At 36.7% G+C, this 17,912-nt stretch overlaps 2 protein-coding genes across 4 annotated transcripts in view; one reads left to right on the top strand and one right to left on the bottom strand.

Annotated features, from left to right (window-relative positions):
• Positions 1–2,629: 2,629 nt before the first annotated feature.
• Positions 2,630–17,912, top strand: part of LOC108754421 (GTP-binding protein RAD) — a 21,822-nt gene continuing 6,539 nt past the window's right edge. The window contains exons 1-4 of the mRNA XM_018496680.1: positions 2,630–2,982; positions 4,227–4,439; positions 4,701–4,950; positions 14,301–14,521. Coding sequence (XP_018352182.1) covers positions 2,792–2,982; positions 4,227–4,439; positions 4,701–4,950; positions 14,301–14,521 — 875 coding nt within the window. The 5' untranslated portion in view covers positions 2,630–2,791. The remainder of the gene's footprint in view (positions 2,983–4,226; positions 4,440–4,700; positions 4,951–14,300; positions 14,522–17,912) is intronic.
• LOC108754422 (voltage-dependent anion-selective channel protein 2-like) lies at positions 6,492–11,546 on the bottom strand. Of its 3 annotated transcripts, none has more exons than XM_018496683.1 (6): positions 11,499–11,546; positions 11,275–11,374; positions 10,793–10,991; positions 9,927–10,149; positions 8,341–8,550; positions 6,492–6,931 (listed from the first exon to the last, which is right to left on the bottom strand). In XM_018496683.1, exons 3-6 carry the CDS (start codon positions 10,952–10,954, stop codon positions 6,666–6,668), a joined length of 861 nt encoding a protein of 286 aa, XP_018352185.1. In that variant the 5' UTR covers positions 10,955–10,991; positions 11,275–11,374; positions 11,499–11,546; the 3' UTR covers positions 6,492–6,665. The 3 variants fall into 3 exon arrangements, with proteins under 3 accessions (XP_018352185.1, XP_018352184.1, XP_018352183.1); XM_018496682.1 differs by having other exon boundaries at positions 11,487–11,542; XM_018496681.1 differs by having other exon boundaries at positions 10,793–11,012; positions 11,275–11,538.

Raw genomic sequence — 17,912 nt, 5'->3', positions numbered from 1 at the left:
CGCATTTAAAGTTAGTTAAGAAGAAATAACTATACGAACTAACGATATCTCGTTCGCTCGTGAAAGTAGCGGTAAATCATTATCTCGTTGATAGTTATTATCGTGTTTAGTTATTACACTGCTCAATTGCGATCATTGTTTTCGATTTACGGGCACGTGTTGCGTAATTAATATCGCTCCAATAATCACAGTCTTGAATATCGAGTATGCAAAGTATCGAAAACATGTACGGAGCAAGACGTACATGCCACTAACACGTACCGTTAACGTGTCTCCTAAGTTAATTAATTCCGCAACTCACTCCGTTGCGGAATCCGGAAAATGTTGACACTACTACCCTCTCCCTCCCCCCTCCCACCGTTTCCACCTAGATAATTCTCCTTGCTCTCGCAACGATATTAATATTTACTCGGCTGCACGTGTCACGAATTGTACACAGATTTATTACACATTGTATTCGTAATAATATCAATTGCTAATATCTAATTTCCCCCATAATTTCCAAGGATGAATAACAGCATTTTGTCGCTATTGCTGTATCGCCATTACGCAAACAGTCAATCTCGCGAATCCCCAAGATTATACGTCGAAAGCCATATGGCGCCTGATTACGATACGGAGCATTTAAATTGATTCGAAATATTTAATATCTCGCTTTCGACTTTGTCAGCGTCGACGGAAAAGAAAAGTCATCTCGTTGAGAATAAAGACCGTCTCGTCAAAGGTAATTCCTAAGTATATACGTCCTCACGTGGAGATTGTTACAGTGAGATTCTTCTCTTCTCGTAGAACATAGTTCTCGGAAAAATAGCTCTTACAGTGAGGACGACTTTCTTGTATGTGGTAATAACGCGAAAAGAGGAAACCAACCCGCAATCTCTTCTCGTGCCAAAACCGGAGCTTTGTCGTTACGGAGTGCCGTCCCTCTTGTCACCGTACATCAAGAACGTTCTTATTTCATGAATTTACATTTCAGTATCGTTTATCCCCCCCTTACGTGCGACGCGCATCCATATACGTCGACTACGTAATCAGCTTGAACAATACTTGTTCCCTTCGGAATAGGAGGAAGATATGGGAACGAGGATCTCGGTGAAGCCGAGAGAATGTTCCTTGTTACGACGCTCCTTGAATTACTTTTCCCTTTCCACATCTCTTGCTCCCTTTCTTCTTTCACCTTCTCTCTCTTCACCATATCTCTCGAGATTAAATGAGCTTTTTAATCAATTCAAAGCATATTGCACACTTTGTGTTACACAAAAGAAACACAGTGAACATTGCTTCTAATACTGAATTTGAGAAATTTCTCATTAAACATTGTATGTGTAAAACTGAGCAGTGCATTCAGCGGAAGCTAAATGAAGACTTCATCTTCCTCGGCGCGAAGGTGTTTAACGAGCTCAGGTATACGCATGCAAGAATCAAATAGACTTTTCCTAATTGGTTTTTAGGACGTTTGAAAATCCCATTTTTGCTAATCTACTTTTCTCTATTTCGCTCGAGCTTTATGTTCTTGCTGCGTTACGCCGGATCGTCTATTATTGGAAGATAAAAGCTTCTGTGGAATCTCCAATGCACACAGCCTTAATTTTATCGTGGGTTTTCTATCGTGTTACACGCGTTTCGTGACCGCGAGCTCCAGATTGATCAAATTACTCTTCATGTCCTCCCCCATTCATGTGACACGCAGTGCCGAAGTAGCACGAAGCTAATTGGCGAAGACTGTCCCAACAATTTCGTTATCGCTCACTCTCCTCGATAACGTTGAAAAATTGTCGTTTTACAATCTCTCATTCGCCATCGAGGTACAATTTTAAATTTGCCCTAAAGACTTCTCATTACATTCGCATACCTCCTCCTTTCGCGTTTCGGCGAAGAGATAAATTACGGAATTGCAAAGTTAAGTATCAGTGTGACAGGTTACGTTTCTCATTTCCACGTTGTCGGTCGCCACAAAGCTTCCTTTACCTCCATGACAATTACGATGACTAGAGCGAATGAGAGGGAGACTATCACTTTTACGACGTTACCGCGAATCCACCCGTTTGCTGAGTTTTGAGGTGAACCACGCTTGCGCAAGTCCGGCAAGGTACCGAGCCAGAACGACGTGCAACAACCGTGAGAGCTTTAGTTTTCGCCAGGTCCTCGTCGTGGGAAAAGGGTTGCGGGCCGCTCTGCGGGTGAGAGGCGCTCTCATTGTATCTCAATTACCCTCGTGGTGCTATAGTTACTCGAGGAAAGACGGAAGCGACGAGCACGTGCTTCGATCCGTAGATCACGTCGCGCATCCACGAGCGCATCCGGAAGCGTCGGAACCGGCACACACTCGGGTGTGCTTTAATATCGCGAGCTGCTCTCGAACGAGAGTGAAAGCAGCAAGTGTTGCATGCGGCTGCTTTGCATTTTGCTCCTCGTCACGCGATATGCAAAAACGATAGATTTCCATCGGAAACGTAACGCGATTCATCCCTGTGTCGACCTGTGTCGCGTAAAACGTAAAATTAATTAGCTGTAAATTAATAAAGGTTGCATCAGTAGTTAGAAATAGTTAACGCGTTGTTTAAGGCTCTTGGCAGCTCCCAGGTGGAGCGTGAAAGCTGTGCATTTACGAATTTAGATCACGTCACCTTCTGGAACTCGTCGGCAATTGGATTCTGCTGATCCGTTTATCGCAACGCGAAGTTTTCGCGAAGGGCCACGTGCGGTGTGCGCGAATGGAGGGAAAAACGGATTTGTGGCAAAGAGAAGTCGTAGGTGGTGCATAACAACTTGTGAAGTTCCTAGTGAATATATGGCAACATTCAGTGTGGCGGATCGTCATGAGATCGTCGAGAGAACTTCTCGGAATGTTTCCGATCGTGTTCTTTCCATGAACGTCTGTCCGCCGAGCAGCTTCCCGGATAAATTTCAAGATTTTTTCGCGGCGCTTACCGAGGACGGCGACGATCTACCCAGCATGCTTGAAGACAAGCTGATTCCGAGGTAAATTTTTTAGTATTTTTTAGCGAGTATTTTTTAGTAAAGAGTTTATTTAGTAAATTGTCTAAATTGTAAGAAAATATATGTATAACTTTCTCTCTCTCTCTCTCTCTCTCTCTCTCTCTCTCTCTCTCTCTCTCTTTCTGTCATGGAAGAAGGCAACAAGTAGTTCTATTTCACAGCGGAAAGGGGAAATGAGAAAACGTTTTGCAAGGATAATAAAAAAAAATCAGTAAAAGAGAAGAAAAAGAGAATATTGATATACATAAATTGATTGTCAGTCAGGACAAGAAACAATGTTCATGTATTCATTGAAATATAAAAAGTTTAATTAACTACTAAAACAAAACTATATCCATCCAGATTTATAAAGCAATTGTCAATTAACGAGCAACAAAAATGATATTAAAATATTCTTGCTGAAGCATTGAAGACTTAATTAATTGCTAAACTTCGAAATCAATGTAATTAAATAATTATAAATAGCGTTATATGGGCACTGATCAGATTAGCCTAATGTGATTAAATAATGATAAATGTGTAATACTGAAACAAGGGATAATTGAAACATAAAGCTTATTTTAGCATTACAAATCTCAATATTGTTATTTACAATTTTAAAAGTTTCGTTGACCTTTCAAAATATATGGATGTTTAATTTTTAACGAGAGCGAAATATACATGAAATTCGAGTCATTTGAAAGTTTGCAAACTCAATAATATTTTAATATCGTAACATAATCGAGGACTCCCGGCAACTTTATCTCGAAATTATATTTTTTAATTTGGAGAGAGCAATCCGGACTGTTTTTTCGCCGGTGTCGTACTAGGGTTCGTAGCATGTGACGAACATGCGTAGGAAGTCTTTAGTATTGGTTGAAGTCATTTGAGATTCTCCCAATCGGATTAGATTTGTCACGGGACAATTTTACGCTAAACTCTGCCGCGGGTAATGAATCAATCTTCCACCGAAACTGGGTTTAATGCGAGGAGCGGAAATAGAGTGCTTATACGCAAACAAAATCGATAGCGTAATGCATGCGTAAAAATAGGATTATACTGCTCCGAAAGTTGCTACGCAAAACGCAGGGAACGTTGTGTATCCGGGTATTCTTAGCTGCGTTCGGAAATCCGGGCGTATCATCTTAGCTTTAGCTTAACATTGGATGAACAGCAAGGATACAGGGGGATACTCGGGTGATGTTTTCGAACGTAGTTCTTGTCTCTGCTGAGCCGGAAATTTGCAGAAAGCCAGACAGCATGAGCGTCGAAGGAAAAGGCCGACGCTGGAGCAAAAGGGCTTTCCAGAGGCGGAGCAGCGAAGTCGAGGTCCGTGTTCAACACACTTCGCTGTCCGGATCTCAGGGTCACAGCTGCGTGGATGGACCGAAGTCACCGACTACCTCGAGACGTAGAAGTTCCAGCATTGCAGTTGCCAGACCCACGCCGGACTTACACAGGTTGTCTTCTCGTAAAAGTGATTCATTGTTGTACCGGTATAGTAGTTCGCTTGACGTCCGCGCCGGCAATCAATCTGTCCAACGAGCGTTCAAATGTAATCCTTAGCGTCTTAAATCTGGGATCGGCTACTGACGCTGGAACTTTTCAGCGAATCGCGGAATTGTAAATTGATTGAAAAGTTTCGGATTTATGCGAGGACGGGATTGCCCACGACGCGACGTGGCACGTGCCTATGACAACGTTCTATTTCTGCACGATAGATTTCTGCAAACGGAGGCTGGCCCTTGGGGTCACCTATCGCCCTCACCTAGGAGCCCGACCAGAACACCGTCGCTGAGTCCTGGCGCCGCGTCATCGTCATCGCATCTAAGCGCGAACGCGAGCCCGAGCGGTCCCAGTCCGACGAGTCCTTCCGGTTCGACTGGCTTGGCATCCGGCATTCGTGGAGGTGCCGGTCCGAAACAGTATCGCAGCAGAACGAGCAGCATGCCGGCGGTCCCACGTCATAGGGTAAGAGTATATGGGATAAAAAATCGACCTCCGAACTCTCTAAATCTCTCGTAGAGTGAAATCTCACTTGAAGAGATTGGAAATTTAGTAAGATTTACTTACTTTTCAAAGTAACATTTACTCTTTTGGAATGAGATTCACTTCGAAGGAGTAAAATCACAATCTCTTTTTTAGAGTGAGGTTCTATCCTGCATTACATTCGAAAAAAGGGACTGAGATTTCACTCCTTTGGAATGTGAAAATCTCGTATTAAAAGAGTAAAAATCTGCCACTCTTGAACAAGAGTGACTGCATTTTCACTTTTTTTTTTTCAAGACAGGCTAAATTTTCAGTCTCTTTGAGTGAGATTTCACTCTACGAGATTTAGAGAGAAATTTTCGGTAAAAAAAATTTGTTAAAACAATTAAAAACTTCATTTATATTTATCTAATTTCTAAGTTATAATATACGACAGTTGATTTTCTATGTTAAAGTAGAAAAGTTGTACAGCTGAATAAAATTAGTGATTATAGGTAATCATATTTGTTGTAATAGCACAGCAGATCTGTTAATACAGCAAAGTATTTTTCCATAACAATCAATCCAGTGTACAAATCAAAATTTTCAACAAAACATGCTAGCTATAAAAATAGCTAAAATGGTGCGGACTTTTGCTGCTGTAACGAAGAAAACTTATTATATTAACAATTTTTGTTGTAGTAAAAAATTAACTGAATTTGCATACCGATAATTACTTGACAGACATAATTTCTTGTACCATCGAATCTCCTAAGTTATAAATGCTAAACTCGCGCAGCAAGACATAGCTTTGCTGAACTACAATCTATGTTTTTTTTCCTTGTGTATAGAGATATTCTACGTATTCTCTTGTCATAAGAGGGAGGGAAGAGGAAAGGAGAGAATAATTTATAACAATTTGTGAATTCAAGGAAGAAGCAAATATAACGGGATACGTAACGATGAGTCTCATGTATGTACATATTGTACATAGATCGATGGCGCACGTGGCTGAGTTAATTTCCTCGGCCATTGTGAAAGATACCGCGAAACCGTGGCCGAAAGACTTTCTCTGTAACGATGACGGTGATTTCACGCGTATTGAAAAGTGAAATGAATACGGAGTGCGTAAATTTCGCCAAACAGTGTACGGTAGAAGCACACAATGGAGCTGGGGATATTACCCTTGTGATCGCCACCTTTTCCGAATTTCATCGATATTCCATGTAACGCGATCGCGCAACTGAAAATGAAAAATCGGAACGATGATGTGCCTGGAGAAATAATGGCTTTTCTACGTAATTCATTAACTCTTCTTTTCATTTCCCTAGAAACTGCAGTGGACGTGTCGTTAAGACCGTTGAGACTTAAAAAATTCTGCGTCAACTGTCAATTGTCAGAAATATTCGAGGAAATATTAAGTAAAATTAATCATTTCAAGTACAGTAATTTATAGAAAAAGATTTCTTTTATTTTCTTATTCCAAGAGAAATATTTTATTAACAATCTTTAATTCTTAGTAATTCTTTATTAATTCTCACGCAGATTCACAGATTTCTATATAAAAGAAAAATTCAGTTACATCCCATGGTTGATATGTGGTCGATCGTCGGTGAGATTTTACAACCATTCACGTACAATAGACAATACAAAGGACATCACAAATCCGAGATTTGCATGCACACATGCAAATCCGTCGTAAATTAAGATTTGTGAGCTTAAGCATCGACGTTGAGTGCCAGTCCCACTCTGTGACCACCTCTGGTGACATTCGCGCAGTCTATGTTGAACGAAAGAATCAGCGTGACACCGTCGCTGATCTTTTGCAGGAGACTTGTGGCTAACTGAAGATCAGTGTTGAACTTAAATCGCAGGGTCGACCTCTCGTCGAGCTTGCACTTCGCCCCGGCGCCGACTGTCCATTTTTGCACGTCGCCTCGTTTCGCGTATATTCCGTTCGCAGCGATGCCCAAGTCGTGTCTCGCTGAAGAGCAGATGAAGTATCACGATCGATAGAACGAAACGATAATTGAGAAATACTCAACATTTTCATTTAAAAATACCAAACCGGATGATTATTATCATCATTGTTGTTATTATTATTATTATTATTATTATTATTATTATTTTATTATAAGTATCGTCCTGAAAACGCAGCTCCTGTTAAAAAATTAACATCTCAAATAGCAAAAATGCTAGCGTGTGCCAATAAATTCAATCATAATTATAGAGAGCAGATTTACTGCTCTATGTACTGAATCCTTTTTTTTTTTAAGTTTTTATTGTAATGTGCCAGTCAATTAACATATAATCACAGAAATGCAGCAGGAATGGAACATACCTTGCTATCATAATGTGCAGATAATACAGGGTTTATTCTTTGATACACTGATATTAAAAAAAACAGCAGACTCTCTGTTCCTGGAACTACTAACATAATATCGCTCATTTACTACAATATAATGGCACAATTTCTGAAAAACCAAATCCAGAAAATAAATTTAAACATTTTTGAAGCGTTAAAATTTTATAATATTAATTTTAAAATTTCTTCCAATTTTGATATATAATAATTAATTGCAGAAGAATAAAAGTATGTTCTTTTATGTTCTTTCTTTCTTTTCTGCGTGTTTCTGTTCTTTTTCTATGGGCAACTAAAAAAAAAAAAATGGCAATTTTTTAGTTATGTCGTTGTAATAAGTGAGCGATATGTAACATAATTTTGCAATATATGGTCTTGACAGGTTTAGCTATCTCGGATAATTAAAAGTTACGTATAAAGCACATAATTTTAATCCAATTCTAAGTGAGAGGTCATCGACCTCGTGTAGCATTACGTAATCTCGATGGTGTCGGTTTACTGAGCTTTGTTGTACGTCACAATTACACGACGCTGTCACGGACTCTCTACACGTTACTAATTATCGCTCTCTCTCTCTCTCTCTCTCTCTCTCTCTCTCTCTCTCTCTCTCTACTTTCGTCCTCCCGATTCCTTCCCTCGAGAAAATTGATAACGCTACCTTGACATGAGCCGATATGTGCTAAACGATTTGTATTACACGTCCGTATTCCGCCTATCTGAACACAGGAGCGACAGGATCTCATTACGCTCGTATAAGCCAGGCACGTTTAATCCCCCATTTACTTAACACGTGGGAAAGACAGCGGTAATTTAGCAGTTTCCGTTCTAGTTGACGACGACGTCGCGATTTCGCGACGCGAGAGGCAATGAATAATATGGGAGGATATTACGAGGAAGACTGAAATTACTCTGTTGTCACGAGGATGATTATTCTCTCGCCGGCGGTGTTGGCAATTTCAAGGGAATATCGCGCGGGGGTTGCTCATGGAAAAATCGCGTTATCTTTATCTCGCGGATCTTTCAACTTTTACCTTTGTACAACACGGAGAGCCCATACACGTGCGGTATAGAGGTGCATCGAAAGTGCAGGTCGATGTCGGGGAAACCATAAGCGACACCGACGTCGTTTTTCGTTATGCTGTTCGAGGCCGTGTCGTAGCCACCCTGGTAGCCCAGAAGCAGATCCCGGCATTTCACCACCACCGAACCGAGCAAATTGGTACCCGAATCCAAATCGTTGGCTGCAAACCAAGAAATCTAGTAATTTCGACGATTCAACATGTGATACCGTCGGATTGCTCGCATGTAACCGAGTACGGGATATGTTTCGATTTCCGCGTTTTCCTATATCGAAAAATAAAGGAGAATCTAATTCTTTCGTTTATCGAAATTTAATTGGACGCAAAAAAAGCTGTCTCACTATCGAAATTCCTGAAATGTAATTCACCCGCCTTTCCGCGCGCGTCCATTTGCAATGCGTTTTTATTTCGCTGAAAAATGTATAATGGCAAAAGCTCTTCCCCTGCGGATATGTTTTCATATCGAACGTGACTGCCTCGTGACTGCGACAGTGTGCGGCTGTCCGCAGGCTTGCGGAAGTGCTTGTGTATCGGTCGCCATCGCGGAAACTTGTGTTCACGGAAATTGCCGCGGCTTGTTAGTAAACATTCGGGATGCGGTTCCGCTATTGTTCCTGTGAACTTTGCGTGATATTGGAAAGGAGTTTGCTTGGGGAGAGGGAATTATTTATTAAAGTTTCCCTCTGTGTTACGCAACGTGCAATCTCTGTTACGAAGCGCGAGACAAGGGAGAAAGTTTGTAGCGAATTACTCCAGAGGAGTATACGAGTACATATTATAGCGAGCTGAAGGAACACGTTCCTTTCGTTTCTGCGTGAGTTTGATTTTATTTCAATTTCTATATTCATTTCACATACAAAAGAACATCGGGAATATCATTTGCCGCTGCCGTCTCTCTGAAATAATTAATTAGACACTATGGGAGAAGAGGGGAATGGAGGAAAAGAGATTTACTGTAGAAAACTCGTCGCTCTACAGTAATTTTTTATATTCGATTCTTTTTACTATTTTACGAACGGAGTATTTAATTACGGAAATGCCTCTTGTATTTCGTAATATTAGAAAGTGGTCTGATTTTGTGTAAAAAGAACACGTGCCACTTTCTACGTTTAATATTATTAATACGTGTACCTTTTCAGTAATTGTACGTGTGGAATAGATATTTTTTAACGGCATAGTTTTATTTGATATTTTTAATAGTTTTTTTTTTCTAGACGAGGCCGATAAAAAAGTTTCGATTATAGTATATAATTAGTTTTCTTCCCTTAGACGTGAGCATAGTACATATATGAAGCCCTTTATCCATCATTCAAGAAGCGCCCTGGCCAAAGCCGTTACCTTGCGAAACTTTATAAATAGAGGATGAATTTGTTCTATGAATTTTGCCGCTAGTGCTTTACAGGGAAACCCGGTAAGTCCGCGGGCATTATTGAACGAAGCGATCAACATTCAAGAGAACGCGATCATGTACGCCTTTAAACGCGGAAGAAATACGATACGTAAAGTTAATTAGATTTAAAGAAATTAACATGACTAACAGATCTCGCAGTATGCGTTCATTCTTTCGCTGACAAACTTCGAGCCGACTTTCACGCTTTTCGCAGCCGTTTCCGGATTGTAAGAGCACTCGGAGAGCAAATCAACGCCCTTCATTAGCAGCTCATTAAACTCGTATCCCAGAAAAAGCACACCATCGGTCGTCCATTTTAACAGCAGAGTTCCAGCATCCGCCTTGTACTTTGTTTCCATTAATCCGGTTAACTATTATTAATTCATTATGAATAAATTTTCCAATTTTCTGCCTTGCTTTTGAAACATCCAAGTAAACCCAATAAGATACCCAAGATTATTTAATTCAAATATTCAGTTGATATAATTCTGATGTATTATTTTATATCGTTATTGAAATGCATTATGATATAAACTGATCATACGTGATTTAACAAATAAAAATAAATAACATTTATCCAATTTATTAATGCTGATAAATATTTTATGTGCATCAAAATATTGTTGTGTAAGTGTAGTTTCCATAAAACATAAAAATCGATCAGTTTTCCGAGCTTAAAGCAACAGTTGTTGCGAGTTCGAATTCAGTGATACGCTTACATTGTCTGCATAATCCGATATGTAATTAAATGCAAATATTGCCGCTTGAAATAGTTGATTCAGCTACGTTTCCATGTAAAATTTTTCGCGAGATAAGCGATCATCCGCACCATTCGTTTGCTTTTCCCACGAATAATTGACAAAATAATAAGCAAATATTTAGCGATATCGTTAATGTAGATAAAATGACCAAAATTTAATTATTAAGGACTTAAAAATATCTAAATTAAAGAGAAAGAGAGGGAGAGAGAGAGAGAGAGAGAGAGAGAGAGAGATGCATATAATAATTCTCAACCTTTGATACTTCGAAATTTAATGTTGTGTCACTCATCAGCTGGAATTTTTTGGTGACTTTGGTCTTGATATTGAATTTGACAAGACCTTTGCCATGGTGATATCCTGTTTTAAAAATGTCCCTCGCATTTTTTCCAAGATCTGCGAAACTCGGGACTTCCATTACAAATTCAATATGCGTGAGATAAATTGTATTCGTGCTACAGTGACAGAAAATATTACTGGAATACGTTATTACGGATATCATTACAAAAGTTTTCTCAATCAATCAGTTTTAATTATCTAATTATCTAAAGACTCCAAATTACATACTTTGAATTTATATATTGTATAATTGTGTTATATTTTAAATTTACTTTTAATAAATTTATAATCCCCCCGTATTATTATTAGGTTAATATTATACAATAATATACTACGTATATATGTTTAATTTAATATTCTATCTCTAGAGACCGAGAATAATTTCAATTTGTTTCTCACGTTTTATCTTCGTCGTTAGGATCGTGCCTTCTTGTTTTATTAAGCGACTAGGGACTCAGCAAATTGAAGCTGCGATGTAATTCGAACATATGCGAGGTTTCTTCGATGCAACGAAAATATGGTTAATGTTAACTTCTCGTGAGAAGTAAGAGGAGAAAATTAATATTGCGATTTCTATAGCGTGACGTGATATATATTTCTCAAGCTTTTACCATGAGCTTTACCATTGAGTTTCTCATTACCAAAGAAATGAACTTAATTGGGGAAGAGCATGTGAGATAAATTCAAACTATCGATATTCTCGAATCGACATTCAATTAAATTTCTGTATTCACGTTATTCAGACATGCGGACAAATGGAACAATGGAACGCGACAATTATGTCATTGGATGTGTTTCGCATCGATTAGCGAACATGTTAGGATTCATCGCAACCCTAATACCACACTCGAGAACGCATCGCCATTTCTGCCACCTTTCCGCTCCGTTCCGCAATTGCGAAAGACAGACGAGTATATGGATATGTTGATGCGGCATGCCCGCCGCTCGATAAAATTTACAGAACTTTATACATCGATTTATGTCATGTAACTCATAATTCAATCAATGAATGTCGGCAAATCGCATTGAAATATCACGGGCAACACCGAATCTGTTGATTAATGATGATGTTTGTGGATGATGGGATTATTCATTTTCAGGCTACGTTCGACGATATTCACCGTCAATGCTGAAAATCTAAAGTGCATATAACGTATGTTGTAAATTTTCAGTACTGACAGTAAGTGGAGTATCAGAATGCAGTGTATTAGAAATTGTTTCATTTATACGTTAGAACATATAATACTTACGAGGAAATACAGAAAAATGTCTCTCTTCGATTTTGACGAGTGTTAATATGTCAAAGCACAATCTAGGTCAAATATAATGAATACGTATTTTTTTTATATGTGGCCATACGCACTTTTAGGAGGTAAAACATCCAATCGGTTAGTTTCTTTCGAAGCAAAATTGTAACAGATAGAAATACTTTTTTTTTTTAATAAAAGAGTCGAATAGTTTTAAAACTGTTTTACAATAATGAAGTCTAATTTTTTATTGTTTTAAAGACTTTTTAAAATAAATTTTTTATTATTATTATAAAACAGCAGATGTGTCCAAAATACATCATAGAGACATCTCAAAGATATATTTTGTGATATTTTTAGAATATCTCTCTGATTTATTTCGAACATTTCTGCTGTATGGGAATATTCTTGAAACCATTCATTTTTTTCATCCTTTATAGTTCCGATGCTATTCGTTTCAAAAGAGAATAATGGATTTTCTTGAAAGAGGTGTTTATCCTCTAAAAGTATGTGCCATATTTTTAGAAGAAAAAAGAGTACGTATAAAAAATACGTGTTTCTTATTTTAGTCTATGAGACTACAATAGATTAAAAGCTTTAAAATCAGAGCGGATTTTCTGTATTTCCTTGTTAGAATATACTGAAAAAAGATTTAAAATCAAAATAAAAATTTTCAATTTTATTGAGTTCCATAACACTTCCCTTGTCAGAATACTTTGTTGAAAATTTAAAATCAGAAGAATTAGAATAAAAATTTTAACGATAATCGTTTCTAACGATTTCCAAGCGGTCAGATTAAAATTTGCTTCCTCCAAGAATATAGATATAGATACAAGGTCTATTTTTTATCTTTGCGCTAGTACCAGGGAGTTTTTGCAATAACGTGAATTCAGATACGGTGAACGCTAAAGTCATGTTATCCTTTTCTTAATTGTTAAGAAAAAGATAATCTTGGTAGCGATCGTGTAACTTTTTCGCTAAAGCGGAAACATGAAAAGTGCAAATTTTTATGTATGTATGTTCGTACATACACACACATACATATAAAGAATTTTCACTTTTTACGTTTCCACCCTAGGGAAAAAGTTACATGATCGCTACCCTGATCTTAGCGTTCATCGTATCTGGATAAACGGTATTGCAAAAACTCTCTAATCTCTTTCTCGCTTTCGCTAAATGTCAAACATAGAGTAGAGCGGGACTAGTTGTAATACTTTTTCTTCAAGTTATAAATCTTCACTCAATTATGATAGACTAATGGTAAATGCTTTAAAACGTTGCATGTTCCTCTGACTCAATAATTAAGTACTAAATCCATAATATATCTCGTAAACGAGAAAAAATTACGTTAATTACAAGGATGCAAAGTGAATCAATATGCCTCATTTATGGAACACTCTCAAGTAGTTGAACATCCTCAAAGGATAAGCTCAGCCATGACGATAATCGTTTAATGAGGTTATATATTATTAAGAACATGAAAAAATTATGTATACATCAATCAAATTTTCATCTCAAATATAATGATTTGTAATATTCTCATTTTTTAAATGCTTTAATTAACAAAACTAGAAAAGCTAAAATCTTTACTGTTTATAATAATAATTAAACGTAAAATAATATGTTTAATCGTTAACATAGAATAAAAAGCATCGATAAAGATAGATTTTCATTTAAGCAGCTGAGTTTATAAGTTAATAGTGGGGATATTGGGCTCCCATATCGGTGTTAACTGAAATTTTATCACTGAAAAACCTTAAATAGAATAGCAACTTGAACATTAAAGTTAAAAAATATGTTAATAACTTATATCTAAAAAAACACATTTGATTGTTATTAATCGCTTTAATTACTAAAAAGAATACTCACCTAATAATATTACTTTTGATATACGAAAATGAAAAAGCGTATGTTTGGCTGTTGACAGCCGGACACAGATTATTGTATTAAATACAGTAATCTCCGTCTTTGTGCTATCTTACACAAGCATAGACGTATCTGTATATATTTTGGTTATTTAGATATTTGCATTTGCCTAACTTGCCCCTATGCGCAACTAGCCTACCTATATTTATCTCACTTTAAATTCCAAAAGTGTACACTAGTTCAGTCACAGTAAATAGACCAATAAACGTCTAAATGACGATCGGACAAAGTAATTGTTATTATTTTTTGCAGCCAATGCTGGTCGATACAAGACGCGGGGGTGGCGCAACGGGGTGCGAAGAAGGTGAGACTGAGGATGGCATTGAGTATTATAGACTTCGGTCTTTCTCCATAACGGCAAATGGGGTGAACAATTTGGGCGATTTGTTGAAGACACGCCGTAGCAGAAGCATCAACAGCGTTACTTCCTCTACCAGCTGCTGTAGCAGCACCCGGGAGAGTAGATTACTCAGGTAAGAATAAACATGCGTTGAAAGTGCGATAAATTTTGCTTACAATATCGATCCGCTCGCCGGAATGCGCAGCCGGATTCCGACTTGAAACTCGAGCTTTCTTCTGAAATGATATATTCTGCAAATATGCAGGGAAATAATTGTGTATATTACATCGAAATGTCGAGTAAACGAACGACTCGTTTCACTTCACAGTTACGTATTATGAAATTGCAATAAAACGTGCAGGGCTGAGAGACATGTATTTGAAATACTTTGATTTAAAACACAGTATTTGCAGCGCAATCCGGAAAAAAATGTTTTATATATAATTATATAAAAATTATACAAAATATTATATATAATTATGTAAAAAAAATTATATACAATTATATATAAAATATGTCCATAACAATATGTATATAACATTTTTTTCCCGGCAGGAAGTGTGTTTTGTGTATTTTGTATTTCAGCGAAGCACATGAAAGGATTATGTATTTCGTATTTAACATCGAAAGAGATTGAAAGTTTTTTTAAATTTTCTAGTTAAAATATAAGATTAATTGTCAATCTTAATATTTGAAATAAAAAATAAGAAATTTACTTGATAAGGCGCTTACAAATACGCTTTTTAGGTTTTCGTTGTTATTTTTAAAGATACCAGAAGGTTTACGGGTTATCGCCATGTTTTTGTCCATTGTTAATGCCAACGTCTCGTGATCGAACCTTGCCGTGATTCTTAATGGACAAAAACACGGGCGATAACCCGCAAATCTTCTGATATCTTTAAAGAAATACATTTACAATCTTTTGTTATTAATACTGAAATAGAAAATACAAAATATTTTTATATGCTCCCATAAAATACAAAGTACAAAATATTTTCATGTGCTCCGCTGAAATATAAAATACAAAATACACTTGTTTCGCAAATACTGTTTTTCAAATAAAATGCCAGCCCTGAATATGCGCCATATATTGAAATCATATCATCACATTGCGCGTAACTGCATTCTCGGCTTACAATTCGCTGCTATTCTCGCGAAGATAACAGCCGCCAGATTAAACGAAGATAATAATATTCCCTTTCATGTTATCGCTCGCGAATAATAGTAATAATAATAACAACAATAATAACAACGAGGGTTATAAAAATATATGCAGCTAAAGTTCAATGGTTGAACATTATAATTGGACGTTTTCATCTCTATAATGGTTACTCGTATATAAATATACCGTGTAAAAGTATGATATGCGACTGCAAAAAGAGAACAAAAAGAAAGGATGAAGAGAGGGACACTGGACAATAATCTTCCACATGCTACACATACGGACGTGATGCTCCCTCGCATTTTCATCTCCATTTTGGGCTCGGGCTGTTTATTTTCTCCTTCGAGGGTTTCATCGCATACCGACGTTGTCAGTTTAGAAAACAAAGAAAAATACGTCGAATGTTTTCCCTTGTATGACTTTACGTAAAACACAGGTTGCCCGTGGGCCAGACCATGATACGGCTCTCGACTTGTTTGTGTCCGAGGGAAAACAATATATGCAAATCAGAGAAATAACAGAGGTTTTCCGTGACGAATTGATCTTTATGTAAAACGTAAAACAAAATGTAACAAAATGTAAAAAGTGTAAATGTACTGTATGCGATAATTATTTAATAATATTAAGTATAATAATAATTATGTTTAATTATTATAATTACATATCTATATTTAATTACGTACTGAGTCCGTTTCATATGATCTAATATGTGCGCAATTGTGTTTCTTAGTAGAAATATTAGTTTAGAAATATAGAAAACTCCTTCAAAGAAAAATTTCTCTATTCCGATATATCTGTACATAATGATACAAACTTTAATCCTACATCACTTTTTCTTTAAGATAATTTAGAAGTTCTTCCTAGTTTTTCAATCGAATATTTGTTTTAACATAATGTTACAAGGTATTTTATATGATTAAATTTGTAGATTTTCAGAATAAAATAACCATGTCTGATAAATTTATATTCTACTAATTATAATAAAATAATTACATATTAACATAACAAACAAATAAAGTATAATAATAAAATGTCATTATTATATCAATTAATAATTCTTATGATATATTATTATATATATATATATGTTATTTTTACTTATACTTACACTTATTATTTTATTATATATATATATGTTATTTTTAGTTATACTTATTATTTTTACTTATACGAGAGAATTTAAATCTATCGGATAAACTCTAAATTTGGATTGTGTAAATCAGAAATTACCTGTGGAAACTATTTTGCTTTGACGACAAGTTGATATTTGCCTTATTCTAAATTGATCCGGTAGCTTCTATTTGGGATGATTATCTCGGAGATTTGAGTTGACACACATCCTCTCAGTTGCTTGCTTGCGCCTGATACTTATGAGCAGATCATATTCGATATATTTCTTCAGCCTGATTTCCATCTCACCCGCGGTTATCAGTATAAGGTATTCGATTACTCGCCAATCGCCATATAGGCGCCACGCAGAACTTAGGGTAATCGCGACTGCACGAGCGCTTCATGGCACCTTAATTGCCCTCAGATAATTACACGGCACGTAGACTGCGTCCTGAGTGGGTGGAGAATCGGAAAGACTGTAAAGAAAGTCCACCTGACCTCTTAAAAGAGATTAAAGGCATCTTTCACCTGCATTTAGGCCGATTAGAATTTAGAGAGTTTCTTTTTCTCTCTCTCTCTCTTTTTGTTCTTTGAATTACATTTTCAACACTGTCAAATCTTCAGAGAGATCGTGGATTGATGAAAGACGTGACGATGACGAGTAATCCTAGAAAGTACTTCCCCAGCGAGGGGGATTCTCGGAAAAGGTTGAAAAAGGTGGTTTGAAGATGCAACACACGTGCAACATAACATATAACATAATTTAAAATTAAGTTTTCCTCTATATGTTTCTCTTTGAAAAGCAGACCCCTGCAGGGGTAGAGATTTTGTAGTGTTATTATATCTGAATACGTTGCATTACTGCGCATCCGCGTCTTGTAGCTTTTGTCTTGCCACGAAGAGTTATAGATTCACATTTCACAAGTTTACTCTTTTCGACGCTCGCTCTTGTTTTGCTTTGTTCCAAAGCAAACATATATTTGTTTAATTTGTAACAGAAAACGAAGACAAATATGTCGAATACTTTCCCTTCGTGTGATTTACTTTACGTGACGTAAATCGAGATCGTCGTAAGATGGTCCATGATAACGTTTTTCGTATTGTTTGTTTATTTTCTCAAGAAATAGTATGTAATTTAAGTGAGACAGAGAAAAGTTCTTTAATGAAAAAATAAAAGACCTATAAGACATACATTACAAGATGTACAATAAATAAAAGTAATGAATACATAATATTATTATATATTAATATA

The sequence above is a fragment of the Trachymyrmex septentrionalis genome, unplaced genomic scaffold, assembly GCF_001594115.1.
Source record: "Trachymyrmex septentrionalis isolate Tsep2-gDNA-1 unplaced genomic scaffold, Tsep1.0 scaffold8, whole genome shotgun sequence".
Classification (NCBI taxonomy): Eukaryota; Metazoa; Arthropoda; class Insecta; order Hymenoptera; family Formicidae; genus Trachymyrmex; species Trachymyrmex septentrionalis.
Note: the sequence above shows the minus strand (reverse complement) of the source record. Positions and strands in the feature narration are given on the sequence as shown.

Excerpts from the sequence above, each read along its gene's own strand:
- LOC108754422 (XM_018496683.1), bottom strand. The coding sequence starts at position 10,954 with ATGGAAGTCCCGAGTTTCGCAGATCTTGGAAAAAATGCGAGGGACATT. Across the intron at positions 10,150-10,792 it reads TAAATTTCGAAGTATCAAAG|TTAACCGGATTAATGGAAAC; the intron begins GTTGAGAATTAT and ends AATTAATAATAG. Across the intron at positions 8,551-9,926 it reads GAACGCATACTGCGAGATCT|CCAACGATTTGGATTCGGGT; the intron begins GTTAGTCATGTT and ends CTTGGTTTGCAG.